At 46.6% G+C, this 13,884-nt stretch overlaps 1 protein-coding gene across 1 annotated transcript in view; it reads left to right on the plus strand.

Annotated features, from left to right (window-relative positions):
- Nucleotides 1-13,884, plus strand: part of PHKA1 (phosphorylase kinase regulatory subunit alpha 1) — a 434,625-nt gene that overhangs the window by 270,934 nt on the left and 149,807 nt on the right. The window contains 4 exon segments of the mRNA XM_030210224.1: nt 636-775; nt 1,371-1,527; nt 2,161-2,240; nt 2,908-2,986. Coding sequence (XP_030066084.1) covers nt 636-775; nt 1,371-1,527; nt 2,161-2,240; nt 2,908-2,986 — 456 coding nt within the window.

Genomic DNA, 13,884 nt, shown 5'->3' on the forward strand with positions numbered 1-13,884 from the left:
ATTTTGATTTTGTTTATTTGATGTTTGCCTGAATTTTGAATGTGACGTATTCTGCCTTGGTTAAAGGAAGAATAGAAATAGATAATAAAAGCAAGCATAGGATTGCTCCTTGCAAGTAGTTTTATATGTGTATATGGTGGTAGGTTACATAAAGCACTCTTTGTAGAAACCGCAGTTTTGTGCATAAACATTATGGCGGTAATTATGTAAAGGCTTTCTGTTTTCCAAGCCTGGTTAAAACAAAGTGTCCGATTCCTAACAAGTGATACAATCTGGAACAGTAGCTCTCCTTTTTTTTTTTTTTTTATTGTACGTAATTTCCTCCATGGTTCAGTGATATTTTAATTACAGTATTATGTATTACTGGTTATGCTGATGAATCAAATGACTCTGTTTGCCACCTCAAGCAATATGCCAAAAAATATGAGGCTATTTGTCAAAGACAAGTCTTCCTCTCAATCTAATGTTCTGTACTTGGAGATGTACTGTATGCATTTGTTCCATAGATTGAAAATGGGAACAACCTTTTTAGTACATCTGGTTCTTACAGTTCATACTTCCAATCTGATAGATTTGTCAGGGTCCTAAGGAGTGCTCATTTGATTGTTTTATATTTGTGTCCTTTTCATTTACAGATTCCAACAATACATGCTGAGATGCATCTCCCCAGGGATTCTTCTGGGAAAGTAGACTTCAAATCCCTGGTGGATCACTTGAGGGATAGCTGTAATTTACAAGAACAGGCAGATATTCTCTACATTCTCTACACTATGAAGTAGGGCATTGCATTTGTTTTTCTTATTTGTTTTCCTAATATAGTGCATCTTGCTCACATTGCCCATAGGAGCTAATTAAATGCTATAGAAAAGGATTGATATAGTCACAAGGATACACCTGCTACCCAACCTCTGGGTTAATTTGGGAGAGTGTTCTGCCTTGCTCTTTCAAATTGGTCTCTTAAGACTTTGCTTGGCCTGGAGATGAATGGTGAAAGGAGGGTTGTGGAAGGAAGGGTTTTCATAATGACTCTGAAAAGGCTCTGCTTTGAATCCTTCTGCTTCCTGAGAAATCAGAGGTCTCAATACATTCCATTGGCCTCAAATGGGAAATATGATGCTGTAGTGTATGGGACTCATTATTGGCATTCAACCAGAAGTTGGCATTCTAGAAAAGGAAAGAGAATAAATATGTACTAAGAGTTAACTCTTAATCCAATTGCTTTTCCCTACTACCTTTTATATGTTGGTAAACCCAGTAATTCATGTTGATAAACAAAAAAAAGTCTGTCTGTAGTATGGTTATTAGGCTTATTAATATTTTGCTGTAGTAGCATAGTTATAATTTGATATGTTTTTGTCTTTTGATGAAAGGGGGGCAGACTGGGACACTGAGATCTATGGAGATCCTGGTGTCACAGTCCAAGAGCTGCTGACTGAGTTGTATAGCAAGGTGGGGACCACTCGCCAATGGGCTTTGATCCGCTACATTTCTGGGATTCTGAATAAGAAAGTGGAAGCTTTGGATGAGGTAACATCTCCATGTCCTATTTGTTGTTTGATTTTTACTAGAATAATCAAAATATGATAGACAAAATTGAATAAGTTTTAATAGCTTTATCTTAAGGTTATTTCCTAGATATTCCTACTTTCTTTGCTGTAAGCCATATTGAACCTTTTAGGTATATACGGGATACAAATATTGTTATTGCAATGTAAAAATAATAGGATCTATATCTTAGTACATCTGGCCACATATATATCTGACTGAAATGGTAAAACATTTTGGAAATGATTAAATTTTTTATTCAGTCATCTTGTAGCTTCTTCTGTTCTCAGACTCAGTGATAGCAACATTACTAGCGATTATTGATCCAGAATGATATAGTGGTAGCCCTCTCTGAGCTTAGTGAAAGGGGAGCAAGAGAAGGGAAGTATACATTTTAAAAGTGTGATGCAGGAAGACATTATGGGCTTCTTTTACAAAGCTGTGCTGCTAATTCTTGGTGCGGCAAATGAAAGGAAGCCCATTCAATTCCTATGGGCTTCCTCTCATTTGCCACGTGGGACTCGCTAGTGCGGCTTTGTAAAAGAAGCCCTATGTAAGTTGTTTTACAGAAGATCTAAGATTCAAAGCAGTATCTGTAATTTTCTTTCCATTTAGGCTTGTACAGACCTTCTCTCTCACCAGAAGCAGCTAACTGTTGGACTTCCTCCTGAGCCTCGTGAGAAGACCATATCTGCGTGAGTCAGTGGCGTAGCCACAGGTGGGCTTGGGTGGGCCAGGGCCCACCCATTTATGGCTCAGGCCCACCCAACAGTAGCACATGTTTAGTGCTAACTGGTGGAAATCCCAAGCTCCGCCAGCTGAAGATTTTCCCCTGATGGTAACAAAAACGCTACTCTGCATGACACCGGCACCTGCGCATGCTCAGTTTTCAGTGCATGCCTGCTACCAAGGTGGAAAGAAGCGTTTTCCCACCAGCTGAAATCATTTTTTTTTTTTTGGGGGGGGGGGAGAGAACACTTGGTGCCCACCCAATTCTTGCCTAGGCCCACCCAAAATCTGTTGTCTGGCTACGCCCCTGGCGTGAGTCCTTCGGTCATTGTCTTATTTCACATTACCAGAGTTGAGACCTAATAGGACCACATAACTAAGGCTTCACCTAAAGGCATGATTTCAGCAATGAGCTGTCACACAGGAAATGTTTTAAAGTGAAGCTGAGGGAGACAAATAATGATTACATGGAATCAACTGGATCAGTGAGAAGAAAAGATAATAGTAGTGAAACTTTATTTTGATTTTATTTTATGGGAAAAAGCAGAAGTAGCGATATCTTTTTGTGAAATATAGTGCTTCTCAATCCATGCAACAGTGACTTTCATGTTTGTGTTATTTTTCACTTCTTAGGCCACTACCGTATGAGAAACTCATTAAATTAATTGATGAAGCCAGTGAACAGAACATAAGTGTTTCAATCCTCACTCAGGTGAGAAGGACTTGAATATTTCAGAGTAATGCTGAGCATAATCTTCCACCTTGGTCAAATTGTCTTTATATAGGTAACTTCAGCCTTCAAAAACTGCACAGTATTTTATGTGCTCATGTAGGCCCTAATAAAATTGTTCTAGCTCATATACACGTAAAAGGTAGGTGCTCAGGAAACATAGTGCTGCATTTATCCCTGTATAAACTCATGGAGGTTGATTTTATAACGGGGTACAAGGGCAGAAAAGACATGTAGGCACATATGTTGTCCTATTTTATAAAGGCTGTTTCCTTAGCATCCAGGAACTTGTGGATGTTGAGTTCATCAACCAGCAGGTGGAGTATGGAATTGATTTTTTAGCCCTCTTCTTCTAAAAGCAGCATTGTTCATGTAAAAGAAAGCTTCTCCAGTTTCCTCATAGCAGCTCCTGCCGAAACTGCAAAACACTGTTCTCACTGTAGTGTGAGACATTCTGCGTCAGGACTCTGTGCTGCGCATCAACTGTCCAAACAGTCAAATGAGGATGATTGAGGAAAGGATACTTCAAGGAATTTCCTTCGTGACCTTTCCTCTTCTATTGTGGAGTTGCGCAATTTCTCCTCAGAAACTACAGGAAAGGCAGCCATTTTGAGTTCTTGCTCTGATCGTATCTCTGCTTCTTCAGATACTCTGGTGACTTTAGTGGCAATTGTGCCTCCTGCAGAGCAGCAGTCAACAGATGCCAACGCTTCTTCTCTGCATAATGTTTCTTCAGTATTTTATCCAGATTGTATTCTGTGTTTGTATCAAGCATATTTATTAGATAGGAGACAGACTCAGGAATCTTCTCAGTCTGTCTCTCATTTCCAGGGCTCTGCATCTTCCAAAAAGGCTATGTTAGTACAAAGGCTATAGATACAGGAACAGAGGCTATGGATGCAGATTTCTTGCATTCTAGGGTTCCTGATTAGGCTCCTTCCTTGACTTCCAGATCTTCCTTTCTTAAGGTCCTTCTGGAGGAAGGAGAAATCCTGCCAGAAGAAGGAGATGATCCTAAGGTTCTGCACCTGTTTTATAAAAATGTGCTACCTCTTTTAATCACAAAATCTCTAAAAGCTCTCAGTATATTGGCTTTCCTTAGTCGTGTTGTCAGCAAGGAGATTCCATTATGAGAAGTCTGAAGGGTCCGCTTAAAGCCTTTCCAGTTCCTGAGGCTATTCAAAGATCATATCAGCTGAATGGGATTCTCCTGATGCTGGTTTCAAAGTAGGCAGAGCTGTGTCTTGGCTATACCCCTTGCTTCCTGCTGAGAAAGAGAAATTTCAAGAACCTAAAAAAGATGCTGTAGATACGTTTGTCTCCAGAAAGACTACTATTCCTTTTGAAGGAGGAATAGCCTTAAAGGATTTGCAAGATTGTAAAATAGAATCAGTACTTCAACACATTTGACATAGATGCCCTAGGTCTTCAGACATTTGTTTGTTGATCCTATGTGGCAAAAGCCTGTCTATGTTGGATTCAGCAAAATTCTGAGCTGGACCGATTGCTAAGGCAGGAGGCTGGTTTAACTTATATGGCAGTTGCCCTTTATGATTTGATTGGGGTTCTTGCTTTTGAAGTATGGTCCTTTCAGTGACAGCTCGTCATGTTCTCTGGTTGATAGATTGGTCTGCTGATGTGGCATCTAAATCTCTTCTTGCTAAGCTTCTTTTTAAAGGGAAGTTTCTTTTTGGAGAAGAGCTTGATAAGATTGTAAAAGATCTCGGTGAGGTTGGCCTCACAGTCTACCAGAAGATAAGCCTAAATCCTCTTTCAAGGTCTCCTCTAGCAGGTCAGAATTCAGAGACGTTGAGTCCTTCCTCTCAAGGATATAAAAAGTTGGAGTTATAAGGACCAATGCCTCTCTAGCCAATGATGGGGTTCATTTCTGTTCCTTGGGAGTAGTAATTGGAAGTTGTCTCTCTAGTTTCCTCCAGTAATAGAACCAGATAACTTCAGACCAGTGAATCCTAGACATAATCAGAGGTTACAGATTAGGATTTTCCCACCCCATCTCAGATTTCTTCTTGCAAGAATCCATTAAGGAGGTGATCAATACAATCCAGTTTTCTTATTCTGGAAGTTGGAATATCTCAGGGTCTTGTTCAGTACTAATACAGGTACAAATACTGATACTAATACATAGCTTTTATTTTACTATCAAAACCCAAGAGCTCAAGATGGCTTGCAACCTCAGAAAAGTGTATAACTCAGATAATGAAACAAAATTAAATATTTTAACTAAAATCAACAGAAAAACATTAAAAAGATAATACATATTTTTCAGGTAGCCAAGTTTTTAATAACTTATGAAAATGAATATAATGTGATTCAATACTAAGTTACACTGGAAGAGAGTTCCATAATTGTGCAGCTACTACATAAAAGTTTTTTTTTTTTTAAGACGATGGTAAGTGAACTATTGTAAGGAAGGAAAAACTATTTCTTAACTGTTTTACCAGATAATTTTCTTTCCTTTAATCCGTCCAGAACGGATGGGTTATATCCATTGACCAGCAGATTGAGACAGAGAAAAAACAATTAGGTCCAAGTGATTCACACCTTAAGGGTATCGTGCAGCATAGAATGTTCAGTACTTCAAATAGTCAAGCAGTAGTGCTTATGACAGGTCAATATTGAAAACTTGTTATCAAATGTGCCATCCAGGCCTTAGCTTTATCAACTAGTGAGGTTTGTACTCCACTGACATGCAGGTATTTCACTGAGTTGGGAGACATGTGACATCTAGGTTAAGAAAATGGAAAAGTAAGAAGCAGTGACATCTGAGAAGAAATATAGTACATAATGAAAGTCAGTCAGGGAGGGTTTTTGGACTGGTCTGATTGGACTAACGGAAAGAAAATTATCAGGTAAGACATTGTTTTCTTTCCTATTTGTCCATACCAGACCTCTCCACTGACATGCAGTTGGGAGACATGTGACATTTAGGTTAAGAAAGTGACATTTAGGTTAAGAAAATAGAAAAGTAAGAAGCAGTGACATCTGAGAAGAAATATAGTCCATAGTGAAAACCAGTCGGGGAAGGTTTCTGGACTGGTCTAATAGGACTAAAGGAAAGAAAATTATCAGGTAAGACATTGTTTTTCTTCCTTTTTGTCCATATCAGACCAGTCCCGATTAGAATGGGACTAAAATTTCAGAAAAAGAGAAGAAATCAGCATAGCACCAGTTTCTTTCATGAAAAGAATATGCAAATCACGAGTGAGCCAAAACAGGGCTTGAACTGTAGACTTTTGTGCATGGGTCTTCTGAAGGGAACAACCTAAGACCAGGGAAAACCCATGAAGGGGAACACAGTATCCCCTATAGAAGTGCTAGATGTGCTAAAGTTCGAGAAAAAGAACACATAAGAGAGAGCCATCAAGAGTTAAAAGAAAAAAAAAACAATTGAAGAGGTCACCTTCTCTGAGGACGAGCAGGCATGATATTCTTACATGTGGGTGATGTCATCCACGGAGCCCAGAGCAGACACTGCCGTAGTGCACTGTTACTTGAAAACTTTGAGGCAGTGCCCCCACCGCTCATGCTCTGATGTCTTCCCACCCGATGCTCATGCACGAGACCAGTAGTCTTGCATTTTCCGTGGAGCAGAGAGGTTGGGTTTCTAATCTCAGCACATCAAAATTTTCCATTTCGTGCCTTCCCTTTTTTGGGATATTTTTCTCATATTTTTCTCTTTTCTTTATTATTTTTGTTCAATTCATTAATTTTTCAAATTATTTTTCTTTTTTTGGCCTCTGAGCCCTTCTTTTGGCCGGGAAGCATCGACCATTTTCGGGTACAGAACTACTTGAGCTCCCCGGACCATTGAGCTTTTTGACCTTGCATCAGCCATTTTTCCCTCCATGTCAACAAGGGTGCCGAGTGGCCTTAAGAAGTGTACTTGATGGAATAGGACCAATTCAGGCACAGACCTCTATAACTGGTTTGTTCAGTGCTTGGGTCCAGAGCACCGGGACATACAGTATGGCCTCTGCACATGCAAGAGAGGATGCTTAAAGCCAGCAGAATCCAGCTTGGAAAACCTTTTTTCTCCGAGGACAAGCAGGCTGCTTGTTCTCACTGATGGGTGACGTCCACGGCAGCCCCTCCAATCAGAAACTTCACTAGCAAAGGCCTTTGCTAGCCCTCGCGCGCTCATGCGCACCGCGCATGCGCGGCCGTCTTCTCGCCCGAACCGGCTCGTGTTCGTCAGTCTTCTTTTGTCCGCGCTCGGTACGGTCGTGTTTTCGCCGTGTCGTGCCCCGCAAAGTCGACCTCGCGCGTTCTCTTCGTGTTAAAAAAAAAAACCATTCTGTGTGTGGAAAGGGACTCTTCGGTCTTTTTCCCCCCGATATTTCCAGCTTTTTCGCCCCGGTAAGTTTTCTTTCGTCGTCGGGGTAGGCCGCTGTTAGGCCTCGGGTCAAAGTTTTCTTCCCCTTGTTTTTGTGGTGCCTTTTCCATCATTTCGACTTTTGATCTCGCCAGCGTGATTTTTCCGCCCATGACATCGAAGTCTCCCAGCGGCTTCAAGAAGTGCACCCAGTGCGCCCGGGTCATCTCGCTCACTGACAGGCACGCGTCGTGTCTTCAGTGCTTGGGGGCTGGGCACCGCCCGCAGGCCTGTAGTCTGTGTTCCCTTTTACAAAAGCGAACTCAGGTAGCGAGATTGGCCCAGTGGAACGTTCTGTTCTCGGGCTCTTGGTCGACATCGGCACCGGGGGTATCGAGTGCATCGACGTCTTCAGCGTCCAGACCTTCATCCTCGGCCGCCAGTGCATCGAGTGCATCGAGGCATCGGCCCTCTGCATCGGCGCTGAGACATCGGACAGCTGCGTCGACGTCGGTGGTACCGGGACCTCGTCTGCTGATGTCGTCGGACGGTGGTGCTTCGTCTGGAGTGCAGGTGAGGGCTGTCCATTCCCCTGCTTGTGGCGGTGAGCCTTCGGGTGGGTCTCCCCCTACCCTGAGGGCTCCTGCGGTACAGCCCCCCCGAGACCGACCTCCTTCGGCCTCGGCCCCGAGGAAGCGACGGCTGGATTCTACGTCCTCATCGGTGCCGGGAAGCTCCGGTGACATGCTTTGTTCCAAGAAGTCGAAGAAGCACCGTCATCGGTCTCCTTCCCGTGTCGGCACCGAGAGCTCTGGGTCGCCGAGGGAGTCGGCATCCAGTAGGCATCGGCACCGAGAGGACCGCTCACCCTCTGTTCAGGAGGTGTCGATGCGCTCCACTCTGGACAGCCCGGAACAGCCTCCACGCCCGGAACAGGTTCTGACGTCGACGCCTGCATCGACCTCCATGCCTTTCTCTGCAGCCGCTCTGAACGAGAGTCTCCGGGCCGTCCTCCCAGAGATTCTGGGAGAGCTGTTGCGCCCTACCCCTCCGGTACCGGCGGTGCTTGCGCCACCGGTACCGTCGAGCGTGGCGCCGGCTGGTCCATCGCCCGGGGTGAGGTCTCCGGCGTCGGTGCCGCGTGTGGTACCGGCTGCCGTCGCCTCCCAGGAGGGCTCCCCGACTAAGTCGGCGGAGGGAGCTTCGCCGATGCGGGCGAGGGAGTCTACCTCTCGACGCCCCCATCGTGGACGTGGTTCCACAGAGTCGAGTCGGGCACGGTTGCAGACACAGGTCCGTGAACTTGTGTCTGACACCGAGGGTGAGGCCTCGTGGGAAGAGGAAGAAGATATTTCTCTGACGAGGAGTCTGAGGGTCTTCCTTCCGATCCCACTCCCTCTCCTGAGAGACAGCTTTCTCCCCCCAAGAGTCTGTCTTTCGCTTCCTTTGTCCGGGAGATGTCTATGGCTATCCCCTTCCCGGTGGTTGTGGAGGACGAGCCCAGGGCTGAAATGTTTGAGCTCCTGGACTATCCTTCTCCACCTAAGGAAGCGTCCACTGTATCCATGCACCATGTCCTAAAAAAGACATTGCTGGCGAACTGGACCAAGCCTCTAACTAATCCCCACATTCCCAAGAAGATCGAGTCCCAGTACCGGATCCATGGGGACCCAGAGCTGATGCGCACGCAGTTGCCTCATGACTCTGGAGTTGTGGATTTGGCCCTAAAGAAGGCTAAGAGTTCTAGGGAGCATGCTTCGGCGCCCCCGGGCAAGGACTCTAGAACCTTAGACTCCTTTGGGAGGAAGGCCTACCATTCTTCTATGCTCGTGGCCAAAATTCAGTCCTACCAGCTCTACACGAGCATACACATGCGGAACAATGTGCAGCAGTTGGCGGGCTTGGTGGATGCGCTCCCCCCTGAGCAAGCCAAGCCTTTTCAGGAGGTGGTCAGGCAGCTGAAGGCGTGCAGAAAATTCCTGGCCAGAGGGGTGTATGATACCTTTGATGTTGCGTCCAGGGCCGCTGCTCAAGGTGTGGTGATGCGCAGACTCTCATGGCTGCGTGCCTCCGATCTGGAGAATAGAATCCAGCAGCGGATTGCGGACTCGCCTTGCCGTGCAGATAATATTTTTGGAGAGAAAGTCGAACAGGTGGTAGAGCAGCTCCACCAGCGGGACACCGCATTCGACAAGTTCTCCCGCCGGCAGCCTTCAGCATCTACCTCTACCGGTAGAAGATTTTTCGGGGGAAGGAAGACTGTTCCCTACTCTTCTGGCAAGCGTAGGTACAATCCTCCTTCTCGACAGCCTGCGGCCCAGGCTAAGCCCCAGCGCGCTCGCTCTCGTCAGCAGCGTGCGCCTCAGCAAGGCCCATCGGCTCCCCAGCAAAAGCAAGGGACGAGCTTTTGACTGGCTCCAGCAGAGCATAGCCGACATCCAAGTATCAGTGCCGGGCGACCTACCAGTCGGGGGGAGGTTAAAAGCTTTTCACCAAAGGTGGCCTCTCATAACCTTCGATCAGTGGGTTCTTCAAATAGTCCGGCACGGGTACACCCTCAATTTGGCTTCAAAACCTCCAAATTGTCCACCGGGAGCTCAATCCTACAGCTTCCAGCACAAGCAGGTACTTGCAGAGGAACTCTCCGCCCTTCTCAGCGCCAATGCGGTCGAGCCCTTGCCATCCGGGCAAGAAGGGCTGGGATTCTATTCCAGGTACTTCCTTGTGGAAAAGAAAACAGGGGGGATGCGTCCCATCCTAGACCTAAGGGCCCTGAACAAATATCTGGTCAAAGAAAAGTTCAGGATGCTTTCCCTGGGCACCCTTCTACCCATGATTCAGGAAAACGATTGGCTATGCTCTCTGGACTTGAAGGACGCCTATATGCACATCCCGATACTGCCAGCTCACAGACAGTATCTGCGATTTCAGCTGGGCACACGGCACTTCCAGTACTGTGTGCTACCCTTTGGGCTCGCCTCTGCGCCCAGAGTGTTCACGAAGTGCCTGGCTGTAGTAGCAGCGGCGCTTCGCAGGCTGGGAGTGCACGTGTTCCCCTATCTCGACGATTGGCTGGTGAAGAACACATCCGAGACAGGAGCTCTACAGTCCATGCAGATGACTATTCGCCTCCTGGAGCTACTGAGGTTTGTGATAAATTATCCAAAGTCCCATCTTCTCCCAGTGCAGAAACTCGAATTCATAGGAGCTCTGCTGGATTCTCGGACGGCTCGCGCCTATCTCCCAGAGGCGAGAGCCAACAACTTGTTGTCCCTCGTCTCGCGGGTGCGAGCGTCACAGCAGATCACAGCTCGGCAGATGTTGAGATTGCTGGGCCACATGGCCTCCACAGTCCATGTGACTCCCATGGCCCGCCTTCACATGAGATCTGCCCAATGGACCCTAGCTTCCCAGTGGTTTCAGGCTGCTGGGGATCTAGAAGACGTGATCCACCTGTCCACGAGTTTTCTCAAATCCCTGTATTGGTGGACGATTTGGTCCAATTTGACTCTGGGACGTCCTTTCCAAATTCCTCAGCCACAAAAAGTGCTGACCACGGATGCGTCTCTCCTGGGGTGGGGAGCTCATGTCGAGGGGCTTCACACCCAAGGAAGCTGGTCCCTCCAGGAACGCGATCTGCAGATCAATCTTCTGGAGTTACAAGCGATCTGGAACGCTCTGAAGGCTTTCAGAGATCGGCTGTCCCACCAAATTATCCAAATTCAGACAGACAACCAGGTTGCATGTATTACGTCAACAAACAGGGGGGCACCGGATCTCGCCCCCTGTGTCAGGAAGCCGTCAGCATGTGGCTCTGGGCTCGCCGTCACGGCATGGTGCTCCAAGCCACATACCTGGCAGGCGTAAACAACAGTCTGGCCGACAGGTTGAGCAGGATTATGCAACCTCACGAATGGTCGCTCAATTCCCGAGTGGTGCGCCAGATCTTCCAAGCGTGGGGCACCCCCTTGGTGGATCTCTTTGCATCTCGAGCCAACCACAAAGTCCCTCAGTTCTGTTCCAGGCTTCAGGCCCACGGCAGACTGGCATCGGATGCCTTCCTCCTGGACTGGGGGGAGGGTCTGCTGTATGCTTATCCTCCCCATACCTCTGGTGGGGAAGACTTTGTTGAAACTCAAGCAAGACCGAGGCACCATGATTCTGATTGCTCCTTTTTGGCCGCGTCAGATCTGGTTCCCTCCTCTTCTGGAGTTGTCCTCCGAAGAACCGTGGAGATTGGAGTGTTTTCCGACCCTCATCACGCAGGACGAAGGGGCGCTTCTGCATCCCAACCTCCGGTCCCTGGCTCTCACGGCCTGGATGTTGAGAGCGTAGAATTTGCCTCTTTGGGTCTGTCAGAGGGTGTCTCCCGCATCTTGCTTGCTTCCAGGAAAGATTCCACTAAGAGGAGTTACTTCTTTCTGTGGAGGAGGTTTGCCGTCTGGTGTGACAGCAAGGCCCTAGATCCTCGCTCTTGTCCTACACAGACCCTGCTTGAATACCTTCTGCACTTGTCTGAGTCTGGTCTCAAGACCAACTCTGTAAGGGTTCACCTTAGTGCAATCAGTGCATACCATTACCGTGTGGAAGGTAAGCCGATCTCAGGACAGCCTTTAGTTGTTCGCTTCATGAGAGGTTTGCTTTTGTCAAAGCCCCCTGTCAAGCCTCCTACAGTGTCATGGGATCTCAATGTCGTTCTCACTCAGCTGATGAAACCTCCTTTTGAGCCACTGAATTCCTGCCATCTGAAGTACTTGACCTGGAAGGTCATTTTCTTGGTGGCAGTTACTTCAGCTCGTAGAGTCAGTGAGCTTCAGGCCCTGGTAGCCCAGGCCCCTTATACCAAATTTCATCATAACAGAGTAGTCCTCCGCACTCACCCTAAGTTCTTGCCAAAGGTTGTGTCGGAGTTCCATCTGAACCAGTCAATTGTCTTGCCAACATTCTTTCCCCGTCCTCATTCCTGCCCTGCTGAACGTCAGCTGCACACATTGGACTGCAAAAGAGCATTGGCCTTCTACCTGGAGCGGACACAGCCCAACAGACAGTCCGCCCAATTGTTTGTTTCTTTTGATCCCAATAGGAGGGGAGTGGCTGTGGGGAAACGCACCATATCCAATTGGCTAGCAGATTGCATTTCCTTCACTTACGCCCAGGCTGGGCTGGCTCTTGAGGGTCATGTCACGGCTCATAATGTTAGAGCCATGGCAGCGTCGGTAGCCCACTTGAAGTCAGCCTCTATTGAAGAAATTTGCAAAGCTGCGACGTGGTCATCTGGACCAATGATTGTAGTTCATTTGTTTTTTGTCTTTTATTGTATATTGATTAATCTTTGATTATAGTTCAAGATGTTTAAAATCGATATGTTGTAAATTAAATTTAATTTGTTTTATTTAGACTCCTGACGCAGGCCAGTTGGGCCGAAACACAGCTGTGTCGAGTCATATCACCTTAATAAATCTATTCAGTTTTTCTCATTTTGCTTGTGTCGTCTCATTTTTTTTTATTTTTATATTTTATTCATAATTTTATTTTTTATAGTTTTTTCTTCCTTTTGTGCATTTTGTATTTTTCATTTTTTATAATTTTCTTTTTTCTACTGTTCTTTGGTTTACCTTTGGTTTTTTTCTCTTTTCCTTTTTTCCGTTTTTTGCGTCATCTTCGCTGTTTTTGACTATTGTTGTTTTTTGCGAAGACAGGTTTCTTCTGTATTTTTGATGACATCTGTCCACACATTCACATCTCATTACTGCCTGCAGCAGGATACCCGACGCGACAGTCGGTTCGGGCAGTCAGTTCTTCAGAACCTGTTTGGGCTTTAGGATCCAACTCCACCCCCCAAGGGCCCTGTTTGTTCTGTTCCAGGCTGCACTCTCAGTTAGTTGGTAAATTTTTTTAGGTCAATCTCAGTTATGTCCTCGCCGTTGCGAGGCCCAATTGACCATGGTTGTTGTTTTGAGTGAGCCTGGGAGCTAGGGATACCCCATCAGTGAGAACAAGCAGCCTGCTTGTCCTCGGAGAAAGCGAATGCTACATACCTGTAGAAGGTATTCTCCGAGGACAGCAGGCTGATTGTTCTCACAAACCCGCCCGCCTCCCCTTTGGAGTTGTGTCTTCCCTTGCTTTGTTTGCTACTTATGGGACTGACGAACACGAGCCGGTTCGGGCGGGAAGACGGCCGCGCATGCGCGGTGCGCATGAGCGCGCGAGGACTAGCAAAGGCCTTTGCTAGTGAAGTTTCCGATTGGAGGGGCTGCCGTGGACGTCACCCATCAGTGAGAACAATCAGCCTGCTGTCCTCGGAGAATACCTTCTACAGGTATGTAGCATTCGCTTTTTCGACATCAGCATCAAACATGGTAGGGTGGATTCATCAATAGAGATGTAACATGCATCAGTATCGGTGGCGACATCGACATTGAGTGCACCGACACAACATTGAGAATGCCCGATTTTGGTACAGCGACTTCATAAGGATTCTACATCCTCATCAGTGTCACGTGCATCGAGGGACCTGCTGCATAAAAAAACCTAAGAAGCATCACCA

This window comes from Microcaecilia unicolor, chromosome 7, assembly GCF_901765095.1.
Source record: "Microcaecilia unicolor chromosome 7, aMicUni1.1, whole genome shotgun sequence".
Lineage (NCBI taxonomy): Eukaryota > Metazoa > Chordata > Amphibia > Gymnophiona > Siphonopidae > Microcaecilia > Microcaecilia unicolor.